Here is a 25201-nt window from a genome sequence, read left to right as displayed (position 1 = left end):
AGATCTCTTTCAAATGTCTCCTTCCACACTTTTTAATATCTCTACCTCCATTTCTTCAGATTCAAATACCTTCAGGAGTTGTATACTCTCCTTTATATATACAATAATCAGAGTTTTCTATTTCACGTCCACGGAATAGCACTAATACAATTTGTCATTCGAATTTGGATCTAAATCCATAAATTCAAGCAAATTTATTTACAGGTAATTAAAAAGAACAATTCAGGACTATTGTAACCAATGGAAATCCCTAAATTCCTCTCATTTCATGTTTCACCCAGAGATGCATTTTAAATCAAAGCACACATTCTACTCATGTAAAAACACGCCAATTCCTGGACCATCTGCAGGGCGGATTGAGAAGGCGATTGGGCCACATCTGGCCCCTCGGCCCTTGGGTTGCCTACCCCTGCTCTAGGTTTTCGCTCCATCATGAATGTAAGGGGCTTCTGTTCAGTGCAGTATCACTCACAAAGGGGGCCTTCCATGAATGCAACTCTCCTTCAGCTCAATGAATAAAAGCTGTATTACTGAACTATGCTAAATTATATTAATCTTGCCTATCCTCTCCAAAAGAAACATGGAATCAACAAGAAATATTGGTTGAGTGAGCAAGAAAGCAATGGGTTTTACGGGCCTCCTTGCTGATGGATGATTTCTGTTGAGTGCTCCAAAAACAAAACTTTTTGTTTCCAATTTGTTTCTACTCAAAATAAATATGTTCACAAGCCTATGTGTTTGTGCTCTTCCCAAGGGCAAATCTGCAAGACTGGCAAGCCAGAAAATTACATGGAACCATGCACACTCCATAATGCACTGTTAATCGCACGGTGAAATCCACGCCTTGTCAACCAGAATACCTACATTTCAGAGGAAGTGAAGAAGGTAAGGAGGACAACAATACCACCTACAGAAATCAATTAAGTCTCCCATTTATCCTAACGTAGCTCCTCATTACAGGATCAACATGCTGAACCCCTTAGTATTCGAGTTCCTTCCATTTTAAGCAAGGAACGGATAGCATTTCTAAAAGAAAATTCAGTTGCTTCAGATGTTTTGGAGAAGCCTTGTCCTTTTGTCCAGGCTTTCCCTGACCCATAAGGTTGGTACATGTTTGAGTCCTCTGAATTTCTGTTTTATTTGCTTTCATCTACTTTTATGTGTTTTTATACTCCTGTTTTATTGGTTTTAGGTTGTGTTTTTGTTTTAATAATACAGTGTTTGTTTTTTAGACTGTACACAGCTTACAGATTTTTGAAATATGTAGCAGCCTATAAATGCTTTCAAATGAATTAATGAATCAATATGGAACTCTTTACATACTAATAAACAGAATATCACGTCATAAAAAAACAAGTTTGGACATTCCCTCATGACATGTTTAATGCCTCAGTACTACACCAGGTAGGGCCACTATATTCCTTATACAAGGAATGTATATGCACTCCTCCTGATGGGAGAAAAATTAAATATATAATTGTAAGTTCCCTTATTTATAAATTGCAGTATTTCTAAAATTATTTCTGTTCTAGCATGTTAGAGACAATTTTTTGGTTGGGATTTTTTTAAAGCAGTAGGCCCACCACATCTACAGCAGTCACATTAAATTTAATATTAATTATATGTGACAATCTTTGCCAATTAATTTTCATATTAATTATATATATAAAATCTTTTTCCATTCAGATGCCATGTCTTTTGTGTTGTACAGCTGGGAGAAAGTTTGCTGATTTTTAAGTTTTCTGCAATTCGTCTCTCTACTTTTTATTTCTGATCTGAAGTATTCAAATTTTTCTATAAAAGCAATGACAGCATCTGCCAAGGAATTTGGAAATGCTTTTCTAGATCACTGGGCCAAAAGGGCAACATAATTTGAGTGTCTTGATGTAAAGCTGGAACCTTGTTAAATAAACAGCACAGAAAAAAGTGAAAACAGATAGTAGAATTAATTACTCTACCCAATACAGTTGTAAGCAGTCAAGATGGCCGATATATGCAGTGCAACTCACAGAATTGTAGAGTTGGAAGGGACCCCAAGGGTCATCTAGTCCAACCCCCTCCAAGGCCAGAAACTTCTGCCCAACGTGGGGCTCATGACCCTGAGATTAAGAGTCTCACTGGAGAGTTGCTGCCAGTCAAAGTAGACAATACTGAACTAGATTGGCCAGTGGTAAAACTCTGTACAGTGGTACCTTGGGTTACATACACTTCAGGTTACAGACTCCGCTAACCCAGAAATAGTACCTCGGGTTAAGAACTTTGCTTCAGGATGAGAACAGAAATCATGCTCCAGCGGCACGGTGGCAGTGGGAGGCCCCATTAGCTAAAGTGGTGCTTCCGGTTAAGAACAGTTTCAGGTTAAGAACAGACCTCTGGAACGAATTAAGTACAGTGGTACCTCAGGTTAAGTACTTAATTCGTTCCGGAGGTGCGTTCTTAACCTGAAACTGTTCTTAACCTGAAGCACCACTTTAGCTAATGGGGCCTCCTGCTGCCACCGCACCGCCAGAGCATGATTTGTGTTCTCATCCTGAAGCAAAGTTCTTAACCCAAGGTAATATTTCTGGGTTAGCGGAGTCTGTAACCTGAAGCGTATGTAACCCGAGGTAACACTATACTTAACCCAAGGTACCACTGTATAAGGCAGCTTCCTATGTTCTTCCTGCACATTCTTTAAAAACAATTGTGTTCTGTAACTTAAAGTAATTAATAGTTAATGGATTGGATGAACTTGTGCTTTTTAAAAACCCACACATACACAGACATGCATTCTAGGAGAGATTTCAATAAATTTGTGTTGTGTTCATTATTAGGGTCTGGCATATTTTCCAGTCAGGAAAATATTTGAATAGGTTAGCTTGGCTGCCGATAGCCTTTATCTTCCCCTACAGTATGTTCATTCTATTAGTTCAACAGGCAGAACCTTGCTTTGTAAATATCTGAAGAAAGATGTATCGGAAGATGTAATGCAGAGCACAATTTAACAAAATGTATTTCTCCCCACCCACCCCTTATCGCTAGGTAAAGAGAAAAGAATTTGTGATCCATCTTGGATCTCAGTATCAATTTTGACTAATCTCTGTCTTATATACGCAAGATCACTAGAGGGCAGCAAAGACAAGTAGTGTGTAATGCACAACTTTGCGGACTTAAAAGAACTAAATTTAATACTCTATACAATAAACACCTCATCACTGCTTTGGGGTGGGGAAAATGTGAATATAATTACAGTTTGCTTTTTAAAAAATTACTAGAGTAGCCTATGATCGCATAAAAGATGAGGAAATTCAGGAGCTCTAAAAACTGAGCATTTGAGCAAGTTTTTCAACAAATAAGACAACCTGTACAAATACTGTAAAGTGAAAGAGAACTATATATCAGATTCACTACTTCCGCAGGTTAATCATTATTGTCAATTAGCACATAAAAAGTTATTGTGCTATTTTACAAGCTTTCGTAATAATGGGCACACTTCAGTGCTAGCTAAAATCGTATTGATTTCTCTCTCTTCTTTAAGAAGTCATAGGGATCCAATTATTTGATTAACATTTAGAAAAAAACTTAAATGAATGGAGCCATAAAATGTATATGGCATTACAGGAAAGGTGTGGAGGAGGGGGACTACTGCTCTTCATTAAAAATAAAAATTAATTCCTGGCCCTAAGAAAATATTTCATAAGAAAAGGCTGCCTTAAACAACAACTGGACAGCATATTTACCCACATCTTTTGAAAGGCACACAAAATTCAAAGAATCCTGGCCTGACTTTAAAATAAGTAGGTTTCCAGCTATAATAGTTTCAGAAACACTTTTGAAAAACATGATGTCAAAACAAGAAGGCTAGAAACAGGAAGGTGATTCAGCTCTTTTTAAACTTCCCTGATTTCTAAGAGTTAATATCAAGTAATTAGATATATAAGGAAGTTGAACTGTAGGAATTAGTAACATAGAAGCAAGCATACTACACCAATAAATCTAACTGCTTTTTTGTTCTTAGATATTACCATAAAAAGCACAGCATTTTATTTTTGTCATTAGGAAGTGTTTTCAAACAATCTTGTGGTAATGTAGATATTGAAATGTGAAGCAAAAAGATACACTAAGAGTTGACTATTAGTTCATTTCTTTAAAGATCCTTTGAAATAAATATTTGGACATGTTTCTTGGGCGCTGCCAGGCAACGAGTTGCTTTACGTTTCCATAATACAGCTGCCTGACATCAGAATCAAATTTGCATCACACTTCAAAAATGCATAAAAGAAGAGATAGATCATGTTTAGTAATGCTTAAACCAACATTTAAACTTTGATATTGGGATTAACCTTCTGTAGAGTACTCAGCTTGGACTTTTTACTTAATTAAAAAAATCTGTAAAGTTACCTCAACACCTATCAAAACATGTCAGTTTGTCAGAATACATTCTCATCAGACAAGCTATTCTTGTAACATGCCTAAACTCAACTTCATGAGCTCTATTATTGACCATATTCCACATAGCTTTCAAAGAAGGTAGACACTGCTACTTGTTTATAAAAGTTGCCCAGACTACAGGTGTGCCAGTTGAACTTTTGAGGATATACGATATGCTGAAAACAACAGGCTTGTGGCACTAACAAATGAAGTGTTATCTGATGAAGTGGATTGCAGTCCCAGAAATAATATGCCATAATGAATGTGTTACTCTGTAAGGTCTGCAAGACTGTTGTTTTTGCTGCAAGAAACTAATGCAGCTACACCTCTGGGTAAATAATTACCACGGGTTATTTTTCTCTAATAAAATTCTAAAGGGTAATAGATCATTTCATTTTATTTATGAAACCTGACATCAAGCAGCTCAAAATTTGGCAGCCTTTTCTTCAACCAAGGTACTAGTTTTAAGTAACTTTGCAGCTGGTTTGTCATAACTGTTTCTTTAAAGGTATCTAATAAGAGAGGCACCACAAGCTAACTTTGCATAAAATCCGGTATCTCAATAGCGATTATCTCTCAGTATTACATGGACGGAAGTGCTAAGAAAGGTTTAGCGTGTCTGATAGATGAAGAAAAGGTTCTAAACTCTGCCCTCAAGGAAAAGATGTCCAGTGAAGGAAAAAATGACCACTGATCATGCTACTTGAATTTCTCTCTCTAGATAGAACGACAACTGGTGAGAATGCTGTGCGTCACAATAAATATTCTTGTCTATATAAGCAGTCCAATAATATAGGATACAGTGGTGTCCAAACTTTTTTCGATGAGGACCAGATTTGGTGAAATGAAGGGCTGTGAGGGCTGACCAAAGGGCCAACTAAAGTTGTTAAACTTTTTTTTAGGGTTGAAGTTGATGAGGTTTTTTTAGGATTTTACCCTAGGAAATAAACTGCCACAGGGGCTGGATTAAACCAATCGGCGGGCCGGATTAGGCCCCCGAAACAGACTTTGGACATGCCTGGGATATAGGAGCAGGGAAACAAATCCCTTTTACTTGACAAATTGAAGAATGCACACATTTTCAATTTTTTGCAGAAGTCTCTGTCAAGCCAAAAGGGAATGTACATACCAGGAGAAATCTATTTACTAATGTAAATGCTTTGAGACACCTTGGTAAGATTAGTCACCTAGTCACAAAAGACACAGCACGAAACACTGATAGACAGACATTCACAAACTGCTGCTATATTCCCATTAGATATCTACTCAAATTATTGCTTGTATTTGGCTATAAATTTGCTTGTATTTGGCTATAAAGGTTATAAATTTAATTCTCTAACAGGTTCTTTAAAGGTTGTATGGCCAATTATTATTAAAACAGGGGCCAGAACAGGTAAGATGGTCATACCAGAGTTACTACATGTTTACACACACCATGCCTTTGTTTATTGTAGTTTTTCTATGAGAAAGAATATATTTACAATCTCAAGCACGTTTATGTTTTGGCCATGAGAAACTGAGCAATCACTTATTCCCCATAGTCTTGGTTCTATCTGCTCCCGAATGCAGGTAAAATATCAAGACTGCATTCCCACTAAAATGGAGGGAGACAGACTGCTTTTGAGCCAAATGCCCGCCCCTTTCTAATAATTAAAAACTTACAACAAACCTACAAACTGCTTTTGCAATCTGGGGTTTTACGTGGCACTTGCCAGGAATATAACTCAGAAAAACCCAGGGGCAACTCTCCTGATCACAACTGATCATTTAAATATGTAGTTACTGGCTGGTTCATATGCAACACTAAACCATGGCTTAGCGTGGCATGACCAACCTCAACAACCCTGAGCAAGCATCAGCTTGTGTATTCCTCCTCCTGAACACCTGGGAGGAGTGCTGGTGAGATTATTTTCATTTTGGAAGAAAAAACTAGAATGGTTTTTTAAACAAGCTAGCTTCATAAACCATGGCTGGAAGATGGCTCATTTAGCAACCACTGGCTTGTTTTAAAGCAGGATTTCCAATGCTAAGCCACAAGGGGGGGAAAGCAAGAGGGCAGAGCACAATGCTTCGCTCAGGCTAATCTGTATAGCATTAAACCATGGTTTAGTACCACGTGCAAACCAGCTCCATGGAACTGGCTACAAAATACATAATTAAATTCTCACACACCGAGTTTTCGTCTTCTTCTTCAAGTTCCCTCTGCTGTTCTTCATGTCTTTTCGCCTTAATTTCCATAGCTTCAGTAATCAAGTCTCTCAGGATTGAAACTGGTTTTGCATTCTTAATAAAAGGATGCTAGAAAATAAAACTATATAGTTACACAAAACGGAGCGCACAGACACTGTACATATAGTATAAATATGGTGTAACATGTTAAAACAACATGTCAATCAACTTCACAGACCAGTGCATGAAAGAACATTTCCCTTTGGACAGCAATTAAATTTTGGAATAAAAGAACATATGATCTGTTTAACCGCTTTGCAGCTAAATAGGATTTTCCATTTTGTTTGTTTAGGTAAACAGCAACCATGAGAAGAATGTTACTACAAATCACAACTGCTTTACAGTTAAGGATATAATTGTCCAAAGGAAATGTGAATTAGGTGGTAAATAAACAAAGAGAAGATAGCCTGACATAGAAAAATAAACTTTTTAATGCATTCAGTTACAGTATTTGATTCATCTTAACAAGCTGACAATGCAAGTTAGTGGCCATAAGAAGAGCAGGCAATATAATGATCCACATAAATTGAATCACTGAGCCACTGAAGTGGTTCACACCAGCCATGGTTTGGCTTAGCATTCCATCAAAACCCAGGCTAGTGGCTTGTCTTGCTTCAGGCAAACCATAAGCTGTAACCAAAGTTTGTTCCTGGTTTACCACCTGTGATTTGTCTGGGGAAAACAAACTACAAGTCAAGGTTAAGTTGTGACATTACGCCAAACCATGGTTAGCCATGGGTAGCAGAACTGGAAGGAAAGTGCTACAGCCGCAATGTGTAATCTGGGAACCGCCATGGTTTGTCATTCTTGCTAAGCCACAGTTACGTGAGCGCTGGGCCACCTACAATGATGAAATAAAAATGAAGTAAAATTAAAATCTTCAGGCTGTCCAGATGATATTGAAGAAATCAAGAAAGCCCAGCTATTTTAATGTAATTTACACTCCTGTTTAAGAACTGGCATGTGTTCTGTCACTAATGTGAATATGGCTATTTACAGATCACCTGCTTTCCTCTTCTTTCTCATAAATTGTGCTCTTGACTCTTGAGATGTCCTAATAGGCTGTGCTCTCAAAAATATATTTTGCTTTGCTATTAAAAGTTGCTAAAAATATTGCTGATTTCTTTTTCTTACAAAAGTCAGAGCAAACTCTTTGTAACTTCAGCACAGGAACTTTCCACACAATCACATTTTAGTGCATGTAATGCACCATTATCCATTTTCTGCACAAAGCCTGGATGTGTCTCCTCAAGGCTGTGTTTTTATTGCACAGATATCAGCTTATTCCCAGCATCAGATTTGTAAACTATAAAATGAAGTTCTTCCCCCATATCCCATGCCACATGGAACATGGTTGCAGGACTATTGTGGTCACAGGGTGGTAATGAGAAATGACCTTTTTCAGTGGCGGCATCTCTACTGTTTTCCCAGGCATTATTCAACTGCTGGTTTTTATTGCTGTGGTTGAAAGCGGGGGTGAATTTTAGCTGAATAATTTATAGCAAGCATGTCTGTGTCGTTGGGAAGGGGATTTGGATCAATAAATTGTGCCTTATTTATACATATGATCATTGAGGTTATTTTAATCTGTTTTAGTATTTTAACCTTTGTATGTTTTAAAGTGTGGGACGTGGGTGGTGCTGTGGTCTAAACTACAGAGCCTAGGGCTTGCTGATCAGAAGGTCAGCAGTTCAAATCCCCGTGACGGGGTGAGCTCCCATTGTTCGGTCCCTGCTCCTGCCCACCTAGCAGTTCAAAAGAACGCCAAGTGCAAGTAAATAAATAGGTACCATTCCGGTGGGAAGGTAAACGGCATTTCCGTGCGCTGCTCTGGTTCGCCAGAAGTGGCTTAGTCATGCTGGCCACATGACCAGGAAGCTGTACGCCGGCTCCCTCGGCCAATAAAGCAAGATGAGCGCCGCAACCCCAGAGTCGTCTGCGACTGGACCTAACGGTCAGGGGTACCTTTACCTTTACCGATGTTTTAAAGTACCGTTGAAATTTTTTATTGATTATCTTGTTTTATCTTTTTGTAAACCACTTGAAGGCTTTTTACTTTTTACAATCAAGCAGTGCATAAATTTTATGAAATAAATAAATAAGTTTCTAGCGGATTGCTGTAATTGTGTTTTTAATCTTTTATGTGAGATTTTGTGTGTTGATTTTATTATCTCTCTCACTGTAAATCAACTTGAGACTTCTTGTAGAAGGCAATTAATAACCAAAATAGTAATAATATGTTACCCAACTGTTACAGAATTTTTTTATGTTCCCTGCTGCTTTTCCACTCTGTGCTGTTTCTTTTTACTTTTTTATGGTTTTCATCTTGTTTTAGCTTTTTATGATTTTACTGTCTGGTTTTATTTGTTGTTGTTGTTATTGTTGTTGTTGTTGTACACCACTGTGATCATATTTTTATGATACAGTTGTATATAAATATTTTTACAAATAAGTATAAATAAAAAGAAAAACAGTACAGGGATATTAATTCAGTTTCATCTAGAATAAAAAGAGTTACAGAGCTATCCTAACCATATCCTAACCATAAGCAGGGGTTGGATGGCCATCTGTCAGGGATGGTTTAGCTGCAATGCAGGGGGTTGGACCTTGAGGTCCCTTCCAAATCTACAATTCTATGATATCTACCCAGAACTGAATTTAATGAAGCTTACTCCCAGGTAAGCCTGGTTACAATTACAGTACAGTCTTAATATCCATCTACAAAGCTGCATGAGGACAGGGCAGTGTGCTTGCTACCTGTACAGAAACACAGTACTAAAATGAAGTTGGGCCACACTTGGATTTGTATTTTTCACCCGCTATCACAAAAGAAAAGAACTAAAACCCAAAATTATACTGCAACAAAAGTATTCAAGAATGACAAAGGTAAGTAGGAAAATAAGGAAAGATGGAAAGCAGAGGGTTGGAGAGGATAAGGAGGGAGAAACAGTTCAAATAAAGCAGACTCAGATTTGCTAGCTGATAGAAATGGTTTGGAGAGTTCCAGAATGAGGGCAGGAAGAATGAAGGAGGCAGCAGCATGCAAAATTCAACAGTGACTAAAACTAACACCAAATATTTTAAGTTTTTAAGAAAGCTGGGTAAGTGGAAAAGGTTTCCCAGAACTGTCTCTCTGGATCAGGGAATAGCCAATATGGTGCCATCCAGACTCTGTTGGATTACATCTGCTGGGAGCATAAATCCAAGTTTCCCTAGGGAACACAGCTGAATACTGACCTGCAAAAGTTGGGTTGCAGTTGCTCTCTGCTCAGGATTCTTCACCAAACATTTTTTCACGAAATCAGTGAATTCATCGGACCAAAGCTCTGGCTTCCGGAATGTTGGAGGGGGGTTCGTAGGAATCATAAAAATTGCCTGGTTTTTTTAAGGGTGAAAGAAAAGGTAAGGATATCAGTATTTCAGCAAATTAAAACAACTTTGTTCCTTTTATCTTTGTTTTTCAAGCTGAAACTGGAAGGGGGTGAGGGGAGTTTAGCTAGTCTTGAATTTCCAATATCACCAAGATAAAGGAACCAATTCCATCTGCTACCAATGTAGCTACTTCCCATTACAATTTCCTCTATTTAAACCGTACCTCATTGTGCACATCATTCTTTATTTTATCTATTATTGCTAATCAGTCTCAAGAGAAGATTTTGTATTTCACAGTCTTTTGGCTGAGAAGCAAAAGCACTTCCTGGTTAAGCACATAAAATGTGATCTTGCAGCTATTATATGCCACTTTCATACATACAAAACAGTAAACTGGGTAAATCAAATGGGTAATATTTTAGAGCACATCGATTAGGTTTCTGTTAATCTGCCAATGCAATAAAAACCTCACTACATAAAAATAGATAAAGAATGAGAGGTTAATTGTAAGGTAAGCAGGTAAGCTTGGAACCAAACTACATATTAATCAGAATAAAGTGGTATGCCAAGTCCCTCTATCTTACATTATATTGTGGGAGCTCCTTTTGCATGACTCCTTCAGAGGCTAAAAAAGAAGGTAGCACAGGGCCATTTCCCCCGCAAGTTTTGTCTTTCCTGGAAACAGAAATAACAATGGGAGGGGAGAAGCCACAACCTGGATTCCTCCAACATATCTAGGGCTCCTCAGTTTATTCCAAAGGCAGAGGAAGGAATTGTGATAATACTGCAGCTTCCACATCACCACCATAATGGGTGTGGGGGAATGATGCAATAATAAAATGACTGTAATATGCAAAATTGCAGGGTGTGTGCTTTTACTACTTCCCAATGTAAGAATCTCCCAGAAGCTGCCAAACCTTCCTAGAGATAAAGATTTAGCAAAACACTCTCCCTAAAGTGCTAGTTTGTTGAACTTCTATGTGGGCATGCATAGAAAACACACATGCACTGCAAAAAAGAAAGTACTTATTTGTGTAGTGCACAGTTATGGGACTTTCTCCCATACTAGGCAGTGACTGTCACCAACTCAGATGACTTTAAAAGAGGATTGGATAAATTCATGGTGGAGAACAGTACTGAAAGCTACTGGTCATTATGGCTATTGCTCTGACCCCACAGCTGGAGGCAGTAATGGTTCTCAATACCAGCTGCTGGAAACCACAGGAGAGGAGAGGGCTCTTGCGCTTGGATTCCGCTTGCAGGTTTCCCACAGGCATAAGGACTGCCTCTCCCCATATGAACCGACCCAGAGTCTGCAATCATCATCTGAGGCCCTTCTTCATGTGCCACCACCACAAGAGGTCCAGAGGGTGGCAACATGAGAACAGGACTTTTCTGCAGTGGCTCCCCATTTGTGGAATGCTCTCCCCAGGAAGACTTGCCTGGCACCTTCATTACATATCTTTAGGTGCCAGGTGAAAACATTTCTCTTTAAGCCAGGCTTTAGGCTCATTAACATTCCATGGGCTTTTAAATGTGTTTGTGGGAGGGGGGTTATTGGATTGTTCTTGTTTCTATTATGTATTTTGTGTTCTCATTTTGTATTTTTATCTTGTGAACCACCTTGTGATCTTTGGAGGGAGGGCTGTATACAAATTTAATTAATATAGTCATCGTCATCATCTGGTGGGACACTGTGAGAACAGGATGCTGGCCTAGATCTGGCAGGTTCTTCATGTGTTCTGTACATACATTGTACACAGTATGTAGTGCAACCCTGAGCCTTAAGCATAACAACTGTGAAAAGGTCTCAGAAAAATTGTGACTATTATAACAGTCACAACATTTTCACAAATGGGAAAAGCTGCCACCAACATAAAATGTAATATTCTTTCCCAAACTCCATTCAAGTATTTATTTTTCATGAATAATTCAGATAAACTATTAACTTGAGAGAAATTTGGCAACAAGCCAAGCTGTCCATCTGGTGTAACATAATAATCCCTTCTACAATGATTTTCTTTATCAGGTTTAATAAAGATACTCTAATTTAAGGCATAGCATCTTCCAGTTAGAATTTCAGAACAGGCTTAGCAATGATCAACAGATTCATCTTAGAAAGTCTGCAAATCCAAACTAATTGTTTAGCAGCATACTTGAATTTAAAATTAAGGACATGCCAAGATAAAGTATTTGCTTGTGACCTTGACAATAACCAGGTTGAACCTGGAAAGTTGTCACATAATGTTCAAGTTAGAATGGCAGTTTTGCAGTAGCTTAAAAAAAAAACAACTAAAGGGGGGAAATGGTCTAACTACTGTTTTCTTTAGTATCATCATCATCACAGAGTCAGCTGAAGTTCCATATAGTAATTAACAGTGACCTATGACACAAGGACTCACTATAAAACTTATTATATAAACCACTATATACAGGATAATTAGAGTATATTCCAACCCTTCAGAGTTTATTTCACTTTACAAGGTTGTTTGAGAATCAGCTCCAAAGCAGCTCAGAACCACACTACAAAATTGCTTTGGCCATGTGAAGGAAACAAACATTCATTACAGTTAAATGCTCAATATACATTGCTCAGTTTACTACAGAAGATAGCTGAGTTACTAAGCTTGCACATAAAAGTTGATAAAAACAAATCCCGTTGCTAGACTGGGAGCGGAGTTGGGGCCAAAGCTTTCCTCTCGCCGTAAATAACCAGTGTGGGGTAAGCAGGAAGATTCTGAACAGGAATGCAGCAGGCTCAAAGGATTAAAAAGCCCACCTCTCTCCACACCAGTAAGGATCCCACTTATTCCCCAGCCCACATAAAGAGTGTGTGTGTTTGTGTGTGTGTGTGTGTGTGTGTGTGAGAGAGAGAGAGAGAGAGAGAGAGACAGACAGACAGACAGACAGACAGACAGACAGACAGTGGTACCACAGGTTAAGTACTTAATTCGTTCTGGAGATCTGTTCTTAACCTGAAACGGTTCTTAACCTGAAGCACCACTTTAGCTAATGGGGCCTCCTGCTGCCGCCCGATTTCTGTTCTTATCCTGACGCAAAGTTCTTAACCTGAAGCACTATTTCTGGGTTAGCGGGGTGTGTAACCTGAAGCGTATGTAACCCGAGGTACCACTGTATATACACACCCTATAAGACGAGGGACTGTAGCTCTGCATGCAAAATGTCCCAAAATAAATTCCTAGCAATTCCAGATAGGTTTGGGGGGGATCCTTGTATGAAAACATGGGAGAGCTGCTGCCAGTTAATGTACACCAGAGAAAGCTAACATTGTGCCTCCAAATGTTGCTTAACCGGGGATGATGGGAGTTGTAATCTACCAACATCGAGGTGGATAACTTATTGGCTATCTATGCTGCAGACAGTACTGAGGCAAGAGGCATTGTCTCTCAGTGTGGCTCACAACAAGGCAGCTTCCTTGTACATCTCTTTTGACCCTTAGCAACCTGGCCATCCCAACAAGTGTGGAACATGTATTATGTGGCACCTGTAACAGCGAGAGTTCTGCCAATCAAAGTGGCTGAAAGGGCTTATATAGGGTAAGTAAGGCAATCTCATAGGTATACTGGTCCCAAGTTGTTATGGGCTTTATATACTAATAGTAACACCTTGAACTTGGCCCGGTAGCAAATCGGCAACCACTGCAGATCTCTGAGAACAGGTGTTATATGCTGACAAGGCCTCACTCCTATCATTGCACCAGTAGTTTAGCTGTCCATAATTTGCACCCATAAACTGCAAATACTCTTAAAATTATGACCTTTGGATATTGTTTAATGCAAACTATGATAGGATGGCACAGCAGAAAATGTCACAGGAGGAGGAAAAGATAAGGGAACAATTGTCACATGATTAAGAGCAAAGATTACCAAAGGATAGGCATTTTATCTTCAACTACAAGATTATTCTGCAGTTTTGCACATGCTATGATAACAATTCAAGAGGTCAAATGTGTAAAAGTAGCTTTCTAGCACTTTTCAAGCACGATACTTTCAAAGAAGCTCAATTTGATTAACTTGAGTTATACATGCTAGCCACAATGGATATGTTCTACCTCTGTGTGGCAATTGTTGGTAATTGCCTGAGACCTCCAGATATAGGGCAGTATATAAATTAGAAGAAGAAGGAAGAAGAAGAAGAAGAAGAAGAAGAAGAAGAAGAAGAAGAAGAAGAAGAAGAAGAAGGAGAAGGAGAAGAAGAAGTGGGGAGAGTGTAAGATGCACTCAGGTACATATTGCAGATGTCCTATAGATAGCTGGTTGGCCATTATGAGAACGGGATGGGCCTCTGGTGTGAGCCAGAAAGACTTTTTAAAGTTTACACTAATGAAGCTTGAATCAAACTATATGTGAACGCAAAAGAGCCATTCTTTGAAAATGGATTTGCCCTGGTCATATGTAAAGCAGAGTGTAAGAGTACAGAAAGGGCCCACAGTTTGAGGGTGTTTAATTTTTGCCACTTTTTCTTATCTGGCTCACTCACCTGCCCAACCCCTGGGACATCTATTCTGCAACTAGACTCCAATATCAGAAATGAGCCTGCAATAAAGGGAGTGCTATGGGGAAGAACAGTGTGTGGGGTCTGTTACAATCACACATTGTCTGGCCCACAGTTTCTACATTATTTCTTGCATATCAAGAACAACAGTTTTCTTTTCTCTCTCTTTTATTCTTAACTAAATGATCTAGCTTCCATAATAACTGCAAATAGAAATCTAAGCACCTGTGTGTAAATATTCCCCATGTGATCTTTAGTAACACCTAAACAAGCCTGCCGCATGTTGGCTACAACACACAAAAGAAATCTCACTGATCTCCGTAGGGATCAGTGTACTTAACTTTTTGTGGATTGTACATGGATCAATTGCTATTAGTAGGTTTCAAATAATTACAGAATTACAACATTCTAGCCTGGATCTCTGCAGAGATTCCCTGCACCAGTGACTGGTCAGGCTTCATATAACCAGAACTATAGATCCAAAAAGCCAGAAAAAGACACTGTTTCTCTCTCTCTTCTGCCCCCACCTTCTTCTGGCAAAGTCAATATACACTGCATATGAAGATAAAACATGCCACTTGCATTTGTACTAGTCTTCTTAAAACTACCTACAGTATTCACCTGGCTCTGGTCTAATTTATCTCTCAAACTGACCATTTCTTGATCACCTGCCTATTGCTTCCAGGAGGGGACTGCCTAGGACTAAGTCTCTTGCATAGGTAACAAACCCTTCTTGCAGGTGTTTGCCACTCTCCAACCTACAAGTCCATTTTAAAAAGGATTAAATTGGCTAAAATAACCCTATACCGATGTGAGACAGTCAAATAAGTTTGAGGTAGGAAATGTTATTTTCCAATAGAAAATAATAAAAAGTAAAAATTTAGTATTTTAAAGAGTCCAAAACAGGTAAAACAGATGTCTAAACCTGTTTCATATCTCAGATTTTATTTATCAAACAGGGAATTTTTTCCAACTTTCTCCTTTCCTGTATGAGACCCAAACTATGTGATATTTTGTTTGTGTTACAATTATACTAATTCAATGCAGGTCATTTGCTTTTTACTGAGTCCAGATGACATTTAGTAAACTAAACATGGAACAATTAGCTTTGAAAAAGTAAGGATTGCAATTGCCGTTGGATAGGTCATACAGTGGCTACAGAACTCTATTGCCTTGGATAACACCAAAACAGAAGAATTAAGAGCAACTAATATTTCTGCATTGTTTTCCTGTTTCTCATCTTCAAACTGACATTTAAACTGAAATTGCTTAATCGCTTGACAGGCAAGAACAGTAGCTTTATACAATATTTTCTTTTATATATCCTGGCTTAAACATGGATTGTTGGTACCTCTAGGACACGAATAATGTAATTTGCACTTCTGTTTAAATGTCAGGTGACTACCTAATTTTGAAGCTACTCTAATAAAGGGGGGCGTGCAGATTCAGTGACCATTAAAAACAACAATAGTCTAAAGCTTGCGCCCTGCTTTTCCAATAACATTTGTACTTTTAAGTCAACCTAAACAACTGTATTAAATAATTAGGAATCTAGTCAGTTTTACTGACATCACTGGCTATCAACGTGGGAGGGTGATATTCAAGCTTATAAGCTTTGAATGAAATGATGTAAGTAGCCTGGAAGTTGAAACTTGAAATAACACTAGCAAAGGATAGCACAATAGCTTAGGAGGCACAGAGAAGGTTGGGTGGTACACACAGTTCTGTCTGCTGCCATTCTTCCCACATCTGCTGTCTGAGGCAGTTGCCTCACTTTACCTAACAGTAAGGGATGCCTTGAACAGAATGCAAAAACAAATGAGACTGTAAAGTAAGGCACCTTGGGGCAGCAGCAGTAAGCATAATTTTACATATAATCTGAATTAATTCTTGGTCATTCAGATAAAAAATGGTCAGCTGTGAAGGAAGACAGTCGCAGCATATTTTGATTTGAACACACAAATCAACTTTCAGGTTGTGCTACAATTACAATTACATATATAATCTTGCAGGAAAACATCAACACAGAGAGCAACTATTTGGAAACAATTAAGAAGCATGTTCTTGACCAAGAAGCCTTCCTGCTGACCAACACCTTTACATACCAACTTAAGATCCAGGTAAAGAGCTATCTACTCTAAATAAGTTTAGCAAAAATCATCCAGTTTCCATTACTTTCCAAATATATCTTCAGCCAGTACAAAGTCTCTTCACTTCTGAAAAAAAAGTTAGAAAAACCACTCTTATCTTTATAATCAAACACAATGGGAAAGAGTGTGTTTTATATAAACACCAATTTCTTAAGAACAACTGTTTCAGCATCCTGGAAGTCTTGTGCCAACTTTTGAATAAGGCTGAAGCCATCCAAGTTCAGAAATAAGACTTTTACTATCAAACAATATATGCAGCATAGCAAAGAATTATAAATGTAGAGCCACTCATCATATGCAGTTTTTAAAAGTGTGTTAAATACAAATCTATATCACGGAAAGAAGATTTCAAAATGTGTTTAACTGAACAACCTCAGCAAAGTTGCATTAAATTATAAATTGAATAAAATTATATTTAACCTTAATGCTAAATTCAAGGAGCACTCATTTTACAATTCTGCTGGTTATATTTCAGTATGTCTTACTGGCAGATCTCTGCCATTTGGACTTAATAACATCTCATAAATGATCCTCAAAAAAGGAAGGAAAAGACATCTTTAGTTGACTGTCATTGAAATGGTTATTTAAACCTAAGCAATCATACAGTTCTTTCAAATTCTTATCATATTACCAAAATTTCATCAGAAGCATATGTTAGCAGCACAATTTAGCTAGAATTATTGAACAACTTTTCTTTCACTTTCATAACAAATTAGGCAATGCATAGTTGATGCATCTGAAAAAAGTTACAGAATCACAGCCGTAAGGCAAAGCACTGGGTGTCATAATCTAAACCATCTCTGGCTAAAATTCAAAGGGAAAGAAAATCAACATATTACTTCGTACACTAAATTACTTTTATTGATTATCTTCTTTATTTGCTAATCCCCAATGGGAAACCATAGGCTGCCATTGAAGCATTAAAAGCTTAAAGGAATTCTGAAAATCTAATGCAAGACTCAGTAAGATTCATAAGCAAAGGGAAAACCAGAATCTACATAGCAGCTCAGTTTACAGACAATGTTAACCCAAACCGTGGTTAAATGTGAATGTGTCAATGTACAGGTACTCCCAGGAAAAAAAATCACAGCCACTTCACTCTTCTCTGCTGCTGTTGTACCACCCAGAATTAAGCCATGGCTTGGCCTAGTGCCGCAAGAACACTGAATTTGTTGTTATTCCATTAAATTTCAAAGCAAAGCTTATGGGTCAACCAAGAAATTCCAACACCCATCATAGGACACCTTGTATACACACAAATAAATGCATTGCCTGACCAGACCAGAGACAAAATGAAGACAAGTTTTGATTTAGATGCCTGAACACCACTTTACCACCTCAGCAAGGGAATTTTGTAACTGAAACTAAGCTTTGAAGAGGCTTGCAGCACTCTTAACAACGCTCATAATTAACCCAAAGTAGAAGCAGATACTATACGTATGTTGCAATGAGATGCTGATCAGTTTGAAACAAATGGGTATACTTTTCAAGTTAAGGCATCCTACAGAAAACATAACTTCCTATCAAAATACAAGAGCATTCTCTCATACAAATGTGGTTTTAAAACTAGTATCAAATTTATGTTTTGAGAATGTGATTATGCTTGAAGGTAGGTGCAACATTGCCCATAGAAAACCTTTTTATGTGTGTCCAGTGCAAAAATTATGGGCAATTAGTATTGCAACTGCTAAAACCCTGCTTTTCAAAGCAAAAGCCTTACAGCCTAGATTACAATATAAATAAAATAAATGCAGACTACTAAAAACTAAGAACATAACCCAGCCAAATGTTAGCTGGATGACACACAATATGAGATCTAGTTGGAGAAACTATTTGAATTGTTTTGCTTGTTCCCAACAGATAAAATTAGATATATAATATAATTAGGTAGGCCTGGCTATCAAGGCAATTATTTACCATTTAATATTTCTAAACTTTCCCCATTGCAAAGGAAAGCAAATGCTACAAAAATGTAACAGCAGCAGATACAATGTGACATACTATACCAATATTTTATTTAATGCAAAATAACCTGCTAGAAATTTTTTAGACACTGATGCAGCACAAACTCTGCCCCAAGTACTACACGTCAGAAATAGACCATTAGGATATCAGCAGAATTCAGAAAGGTGGTCAAACCACTCTTTGTGACATAGGAACCTTTTATTCAGAGTTAGGGCTAGCAACTGGAAAAACAACTCCGTGGCAGTATCTTCCTTTGTCTCGAAATTAGAAAATGGGTAGGGGAAAAAAACACTGGCTGCCAGTTTACTACAGTGCTGAGTTCAATGTGGTATTATTGAATTAGGACCAGTTTACTTAAGGGATCACCTTAAACCAACATGCTGACTCGATCACTTAAATCTGCAGAACTGGCACTTCTATAAGTGCCACACATTGTCCATCCCACAATTTGGAACTCTCTACCTATTTACATTAGACAGGCACCACAACTGTATTCCTTTGTAGTCCTTTATTGATGTTTCTATGGATACTTTTTGCTGATTTTATTCTTCTGTGTTATATACTGTCTTGATATGTTCTTTTATGGAAGTGTGGATTATAAATATGCAAATAAACAAAATAGTTGCCTGCTGAAAACTTTTACTGTTTTGCTGCAAGTATCCAGACATACTATTTGGTTGCATCAGTCTTTAAATTCGCTTCAGGTGTTTTATTGTTTTTATCAGTTTTTAAATGTTCTAAGTATGTGGGATTTTTTTATTCTTAATTGTATTTTTATCACCAAAGTACTTACTGCCCTGGGCTCCCTTAGGACAGAGGGCAGGATATGAATTAAATAAATAAATTATGTAGCCAAGCAAGACCATATGCCCTCTGCCTTCAATAGGCAGATTGTAGGGGCTGGATCGTGCCCAAAATTCCACTGGGCCAGGCTTCCCCAACATGGTGCCTTCCAGTTGTTTTAGACTGTAACTCTCACCAGCCCCATCTGGCATGACCAAGGGTCAGGAATTGTAATAGGTAACATCTGGAGTGCACCAGGATAGGGAAGGCTGTTCTGGGCCAAGTAATGCCTGAAAATGCTTACTCCTTAATATAACTGGGTAGCCTGGAACAAAACTGGAGAGCAAAAATGGTCCTGAGCCAGGCGCAGCAAGTGTTTTACACATGATGGAATCAGAGCAGATCTGCTCCAGACCAAGCAAGGGAGTAGCTAACTTGGCTGATTTGGGAAAGTAGCAAGGGCAAATTACATTAGCAGAGAACTATTCTTCCCAAAGGGAAGAAAAAACCCCAACACATACTATACAAGAGATCACTTCATCCATGACTGCTATTTTTTAAGGCACAATTCTGGTGTTATTTAATACTGCAGAAGAGTAATTATTATTTTAAAAAGGAATAATCCTCTGTCCAATTTCCCTTTGGCCACCAGCATACACAATTCACTTAGATACCATTTTTAAGGAGGGGAAGCATATGCTATACAAAATCCGTGTGGCCTTTAAGACAGCGTGGCATTTTCCATTTTATTAGTTTATCACCATTGTTGCAAAGAGAATTCTTCAACAACAACAAAACTGGTACCTGGAATGGCAGCCAAGGTTTTCCAGGTTTTACTGTCCTTCCCTGCCCCTGCCTTTTCTAACATACCACCCAAAAACAAAGCTAGGGACTCATAATGCTTAAAATTCCATACACATCTTTAAACATTTTAACCCATGCTCATAGTCAATGTAAACTTACTGACACTGTCAAAAAGGCACAAGAGCAAAACTCTGGAGGTAACATTTGTGTTGGCTCTCTCTCTTTCCCATGGGAACCTCAATAATGAAAACTAACTCACATCTGGAAGCAACCTTGGATTCATACAATGTTAAAAATAGACCATGCAAGCTAAAAATATGAACTTTTAGGTCTATTTCTCAGGACAAGAGCTGCTTATTGCTTTAAAACACACATTCTTACTTCTTGCCTTGTAAAATGTAAATCATAGTTTAATTCTCTTTTCATTTAGAGTGCTAAACATGAAGACAATTTTAAGATTAATCTGTGTTTAAAAAAAATTGCAAATTATGCACCACAAAGTCTTGCTCTACAGCTATGTCACAAACTATAACAGATGTGTTATACCTCTGTTTAAATATTTAGTCAGCAAACTAAAGGAATAAAAAGAAAAGGCCAGAGTGATTTCATCCTTTGCTTAAACCAGGGTGGTCTGCTGGTAACTTTTGGTACCAGTGGTGTTGCTGGGGGAACAAAAATGAAACCAGGTGCCATCAAATTCAAATTAAAGATTTTGTGTTCCTTTAAACAATCCTAAACCAAGTTTCCATAAACTCCTTAACTGATACTACTACAAAATTTGACTATTTTATAACAAGAAAGGAATGATAAGTTATCCTTAGACCATCAAATTCTAGCTACAACAAATTTAAATTGATTGGCACCTCTTTTTAAATAAGACTCTTACATTTAATATGCATCATATCCAACAAAACATAACTTGGAATTATGTTGTCTTTGAATAAGCACAGACATTACATGTGTACAAATTTTAAATAGAGTTTATCCCAGTCTTATATTTTAACCAACTTGCAGTCCAAATAACCTTAACATTTCAGCAAAGTCAATCATTATATTAAGTTTCGTAAAGAAAATGCAGGATGGAAGCTTTAGATATTCTTTTGACTATAGTTTTTTCTCCTCTGCGATTAAAAAATTGACAATCTTAGGGGGTAAATAAGTGTACTGCTACATTCTAAAAGCATAGTGTTTTGAACGTGGGTGTTTGCTAGTCAAGTCTCTGTACTTTGCTTTCCCAAATAATCAGTTATTCTGACAGAAATACTTAAAATGCATAATGAAAACACTGAAGAATCTCACTTTTGATCTACGTTTTCTATGATACTGACCACAGAAATCTCGGCACTCTATCTCCTAACAATGAAATGCCATATTGTTCAACAGAGTTCATATAACAAGAGCACCTGGGCAATTGTGAATCAATGCAAGGTTATTAACAAAACACATATATATAAGTTTACAGAGAGTAAATACACATAAACACTAGCTGGGAAAGCAATCCTATAAACAAGAAGATGGCATAAAGCAAGCCAAGGTAAGCTGGCGTAAAGTTACAGCGGATCCAAACCAAATTCAGCAGGCTAGAGGGAAAACAAGCCTTTAAAAAGAGTGTTCTGCACTGGATTGTCAGGTGACATAATCAAGCTTAGCATCCAACCCCATGCCACACCCCTGGAATGCCCCTTTTGCTGGCTGAGCAAGTTGTGCCAGCATATCATTGGCTGAGCCACAGTTAAGAGACTTAACACCAGCTGAGTCAGGAATCATCTGGCTAAGCTGGAGATCAGATGCATTCTAAGCTGCTCATCCTGGTGAATCTTGCCAAAGGGTTTCACAGTCTATCACAGAACACTCTACTCCAGAACAATAGGCAGCAGAGTCCTCAACTGTGAGTTCAAAGAGGGGCAAACAGCTGATTCACACATGTATATATGTGCATGCACGCCTGCCGTTTCTTAATGATCTTAATGTGTTCCATGTTGGTCCCTTTCCATGAAAATAATAAAAGATCTTGTGCCATCTTAAAGACCAACACATTTATTAGAGCGCAAGTGTTTTGTGGACTCAAGCCCACTTTGTCAGATGAATGAAGTGGAACCTTAGCTGGCATGTATGTAAAGGAGAAACTTGTAAAGGTGCAAGTATAATGGCAATGAGATGCAAAAACTGAAGTCAGTGATTATTACAGCTGAAACTCATGTTAAATATCACATCTTTTATAGTATCAGATTAGCAATAATTTATTCAGCTGAGTAAACTGCCATGTTGCAATGAGCGAAGTGTGCTTGAGTCCACAAAGGCTTGTGCCATTATAAATATTTTAGCCTTTAAGGTGCCACAATGGCTAAATGTTTCAGCCAGCGGGGTGATATAGAAGCTTTATCCATAGTGTTTTGTTTGCAATTACTATTTCACAATTGCAAGTAGGCATGATAGGGAGGGGTCTCTACTGACTACTGACGGAAGCAGAATGATCTGCATCTTTGCTCCAGAAATCAAGGAAAGCAACCCACCTTTCAATCATCTTAAAGGCGCACCAATCACACCAGAAGAGAAAGAAATTGAAATGCAAGTTAATGGGACTCCCTATCAGTACTGCAGGGTGAGCAATGGACTGTTTGCTTTCTTCCTTTTCCAGCTGGCCTCCAACCTCCAGTCCAGTCAGATTTTCTGCACCATCAGGAGTTCCCAAGATTACAGATTACCTTGAAAGTGTAAGCAAGCAGGCAAGGACATCTGCTATAGCCTTACCAATCCATGAGATCAAAAAGTTACACCTTGGAAATGGCCAAGCTGAAGAGCACAATGTGGCAGAAGATCCTGGTCACAAGCACCTGTGGCCCATTTTGACCTTCATGTTGCAGAACAGTTTTGTCTTGCACTTTGATCCAAAGGGAGACTTAACTCTTTCTCATTACAAGCAATCATGCTCTGTAGCAGTTTTAAATTCTTTCAGCTTGTTCAGAGTTTTATTTATAACTTTTCTCTTGGGAAAAAGGAAACTAGTGCATTACCATACAATAATAATTCACAATGAGCAAGATTTGTTGAATACTTTAACCACAATGACTGTTCCATCAAATATATCTTCAACAAAGCTTAAAAGTTGTAGGTCCTGATCCAATGTGTATAGAAGACCAAAGCAGACATCTATCGACATCAATGGAGGTTGAATAAGCTCTTAACTATTGCTACAGTGCCTTTGAAATTAATATTCCCATCTCAAACTATTTCCTATTAAAACATCCTGAAAATAAATGAATAGAACCATGGAACTGCTCTTTTTTCAGATTAGCACTTGTAAGTATTTGAATTATGTAACAAAAATATACAGCATCACATGAAACTAACCAACATCATACTTCCTTTACAGTTATTTTAGTTAAGGTTTCAAGTTAACTCACTGGCGTGTAATTATGAAATTATTGTTCTGATCCTCTGCTTACTTTGAAAGTGATTAATCAAAGTCAGAGAAAGCCAACCATCAAGTCAAGTATGTTTCAAATTTCCTATTCAAGGATAAAACTAAAAAGATGAGCTAATTTTACTTTAATTAAATCCTCATTTAGATGTCTGAAATAAATGTTTTCTATTTAAGTTTCAATTAGACTCAAGCTGTAGTCCAAATTTCATATATTCTTTCCTTCTGCTACTTTATTACACATTCCCAATTAAGTTTTCCTACTTATGCACTCAACGACATAAAAGGTTTAAAATATTTTTCCTTGACTTTGTAACAATACAGAAACACATTTTGAAATCCTGCAATAAGGTCTTTTTTCTATTCTACTCACTACCTGTGGATGGTTGCATGAAGTCTCCTCTAAAAGGAATTCAGTGGGAAATTCCTGCCCATAGTTTGTCATACCCTAGTTCAGCCTAGCATGCACTTCCCCACTATGGACAGGAAATGGGGAGTTGAGCACAGTAGTGAATGGAACCCCAAACAAATCAAGAGTTACAGATTCAGGAGAGAAAATGGTTGCTTGTTGGTAAGTCTGATTTGCTTAGAACAATCTTCCTTGAAGGTGTTACAGTTTATACATAGTATAATACACTAGAGAAAGACTGCACTTTAGAAAATGGGATTCTTTCATCCTTTTTCCAGTGTCATTTGTTAAAAGAAAAAAACACTCTGCATGGAATCTGGGGGAAAGACCATGGGTGAAAAAAACATAATCTCATGTTAAACAATTTCTGCAAAACTGTAGAAAAAGAAATGTTGGAACATTAATATGGGAATGTTCACTATACTTACTAGACTACAAGCACAAACTGTATGTCTGTATTGGCCCACTTGGCTGGTTGTATTAAGCCAGGGGTAGGCAACCTAAGGCCAGGGGGCCAGATGTGGCCCAATCGCCTTCCCACGGATGGTCCAGGAATCAGCGTGTTTTTACATGAGTAGAATGTGTGCTTTTATTTAAAAGCTTTAATTTATGCATCTCTGGGTTATTTGTGGGGCATAGGAATTCGTTCATATTTTTTCCCAAAAAATATAGTCCAGCCCACCCCATGGTCTGAGGGGCGGTGGACCAGCCCACGGCTGGAAAAGGTTGCTGACCCCTATCTTAAGCCATGGATAAAAACAGTGATTTAATGTGAATGAAAAGTTCTTGCTCTGCTATTCTCCCACTTCTGCTGCTGCTGCTGCACTGCCAGAAAACAAGCCAGCATCTGGCTTCCTCTGATGTTCAAACCCAGGCTTGTGATTTGTTTCTCTCCAAACAAACCATGAACAGCAAGCCAAGAGCAAACCTTGGTTTCTGCTCATAATTTGTTGGGGTTTGTTTTTCAGTGCCATGGCAATTGCCTGTGTTGCACCTTCTTGTAAGCTGTCTACTTACATATACCAGGCACCTACTCTTTGGAATTCTTTTCCTTTAAAAATCAAACAGGTGCTTTTTCTGTTCTTTTTGTCACCTACTGAAGGCCTTTATCTTCCATCAACCTTCAGGGGGTCTTTCCCAGTC

At 38.0% G+C, this 25201-nt stretch overlaps 1 protein-coding gene across 1 annotated transcript in view; it reads right to left on the bottom strand.

Annotated features, from left to right (window-relative positions):
* Positions 1-25201, bottom strand: part of STK3 (serine/threonine kinase 3) — a 111131-nt gene that overhangs the window by 62948 nt on the left and 22982 nt on the right. The window contains exons 7-8 of the mRNA XM_081919784.1: positions 9877-10014; positions 6583-6708 (exon numbers count right to left, since the gene is read on the bottom strand). Of these exons, the coding sequence (XP_081775910.1) occupies positions 6583-6708; positions 9877-10014 (264 nt within the window). The remainder of the gene's footprint in view (positions 1-6582; positions 6709-9876; positions 10015-25201) is intronic.

Source organism: Podarcis melisellensis (genome assembly GCF_964234715.1).
Source record: "Podarcis melisellensis genome assembly, chromosome: 7".
Lineage (NCBI taxonomy): Eukaryota > Metazoa > Chordata > Lepidosauria > Squamata > Lacertidae > Podarcis > Podarcis melisellensis.
Note: the sequence above shows the minus strand (reverse complement) of the source record. Positions and strands in the feature narration are given on the sequence as shown.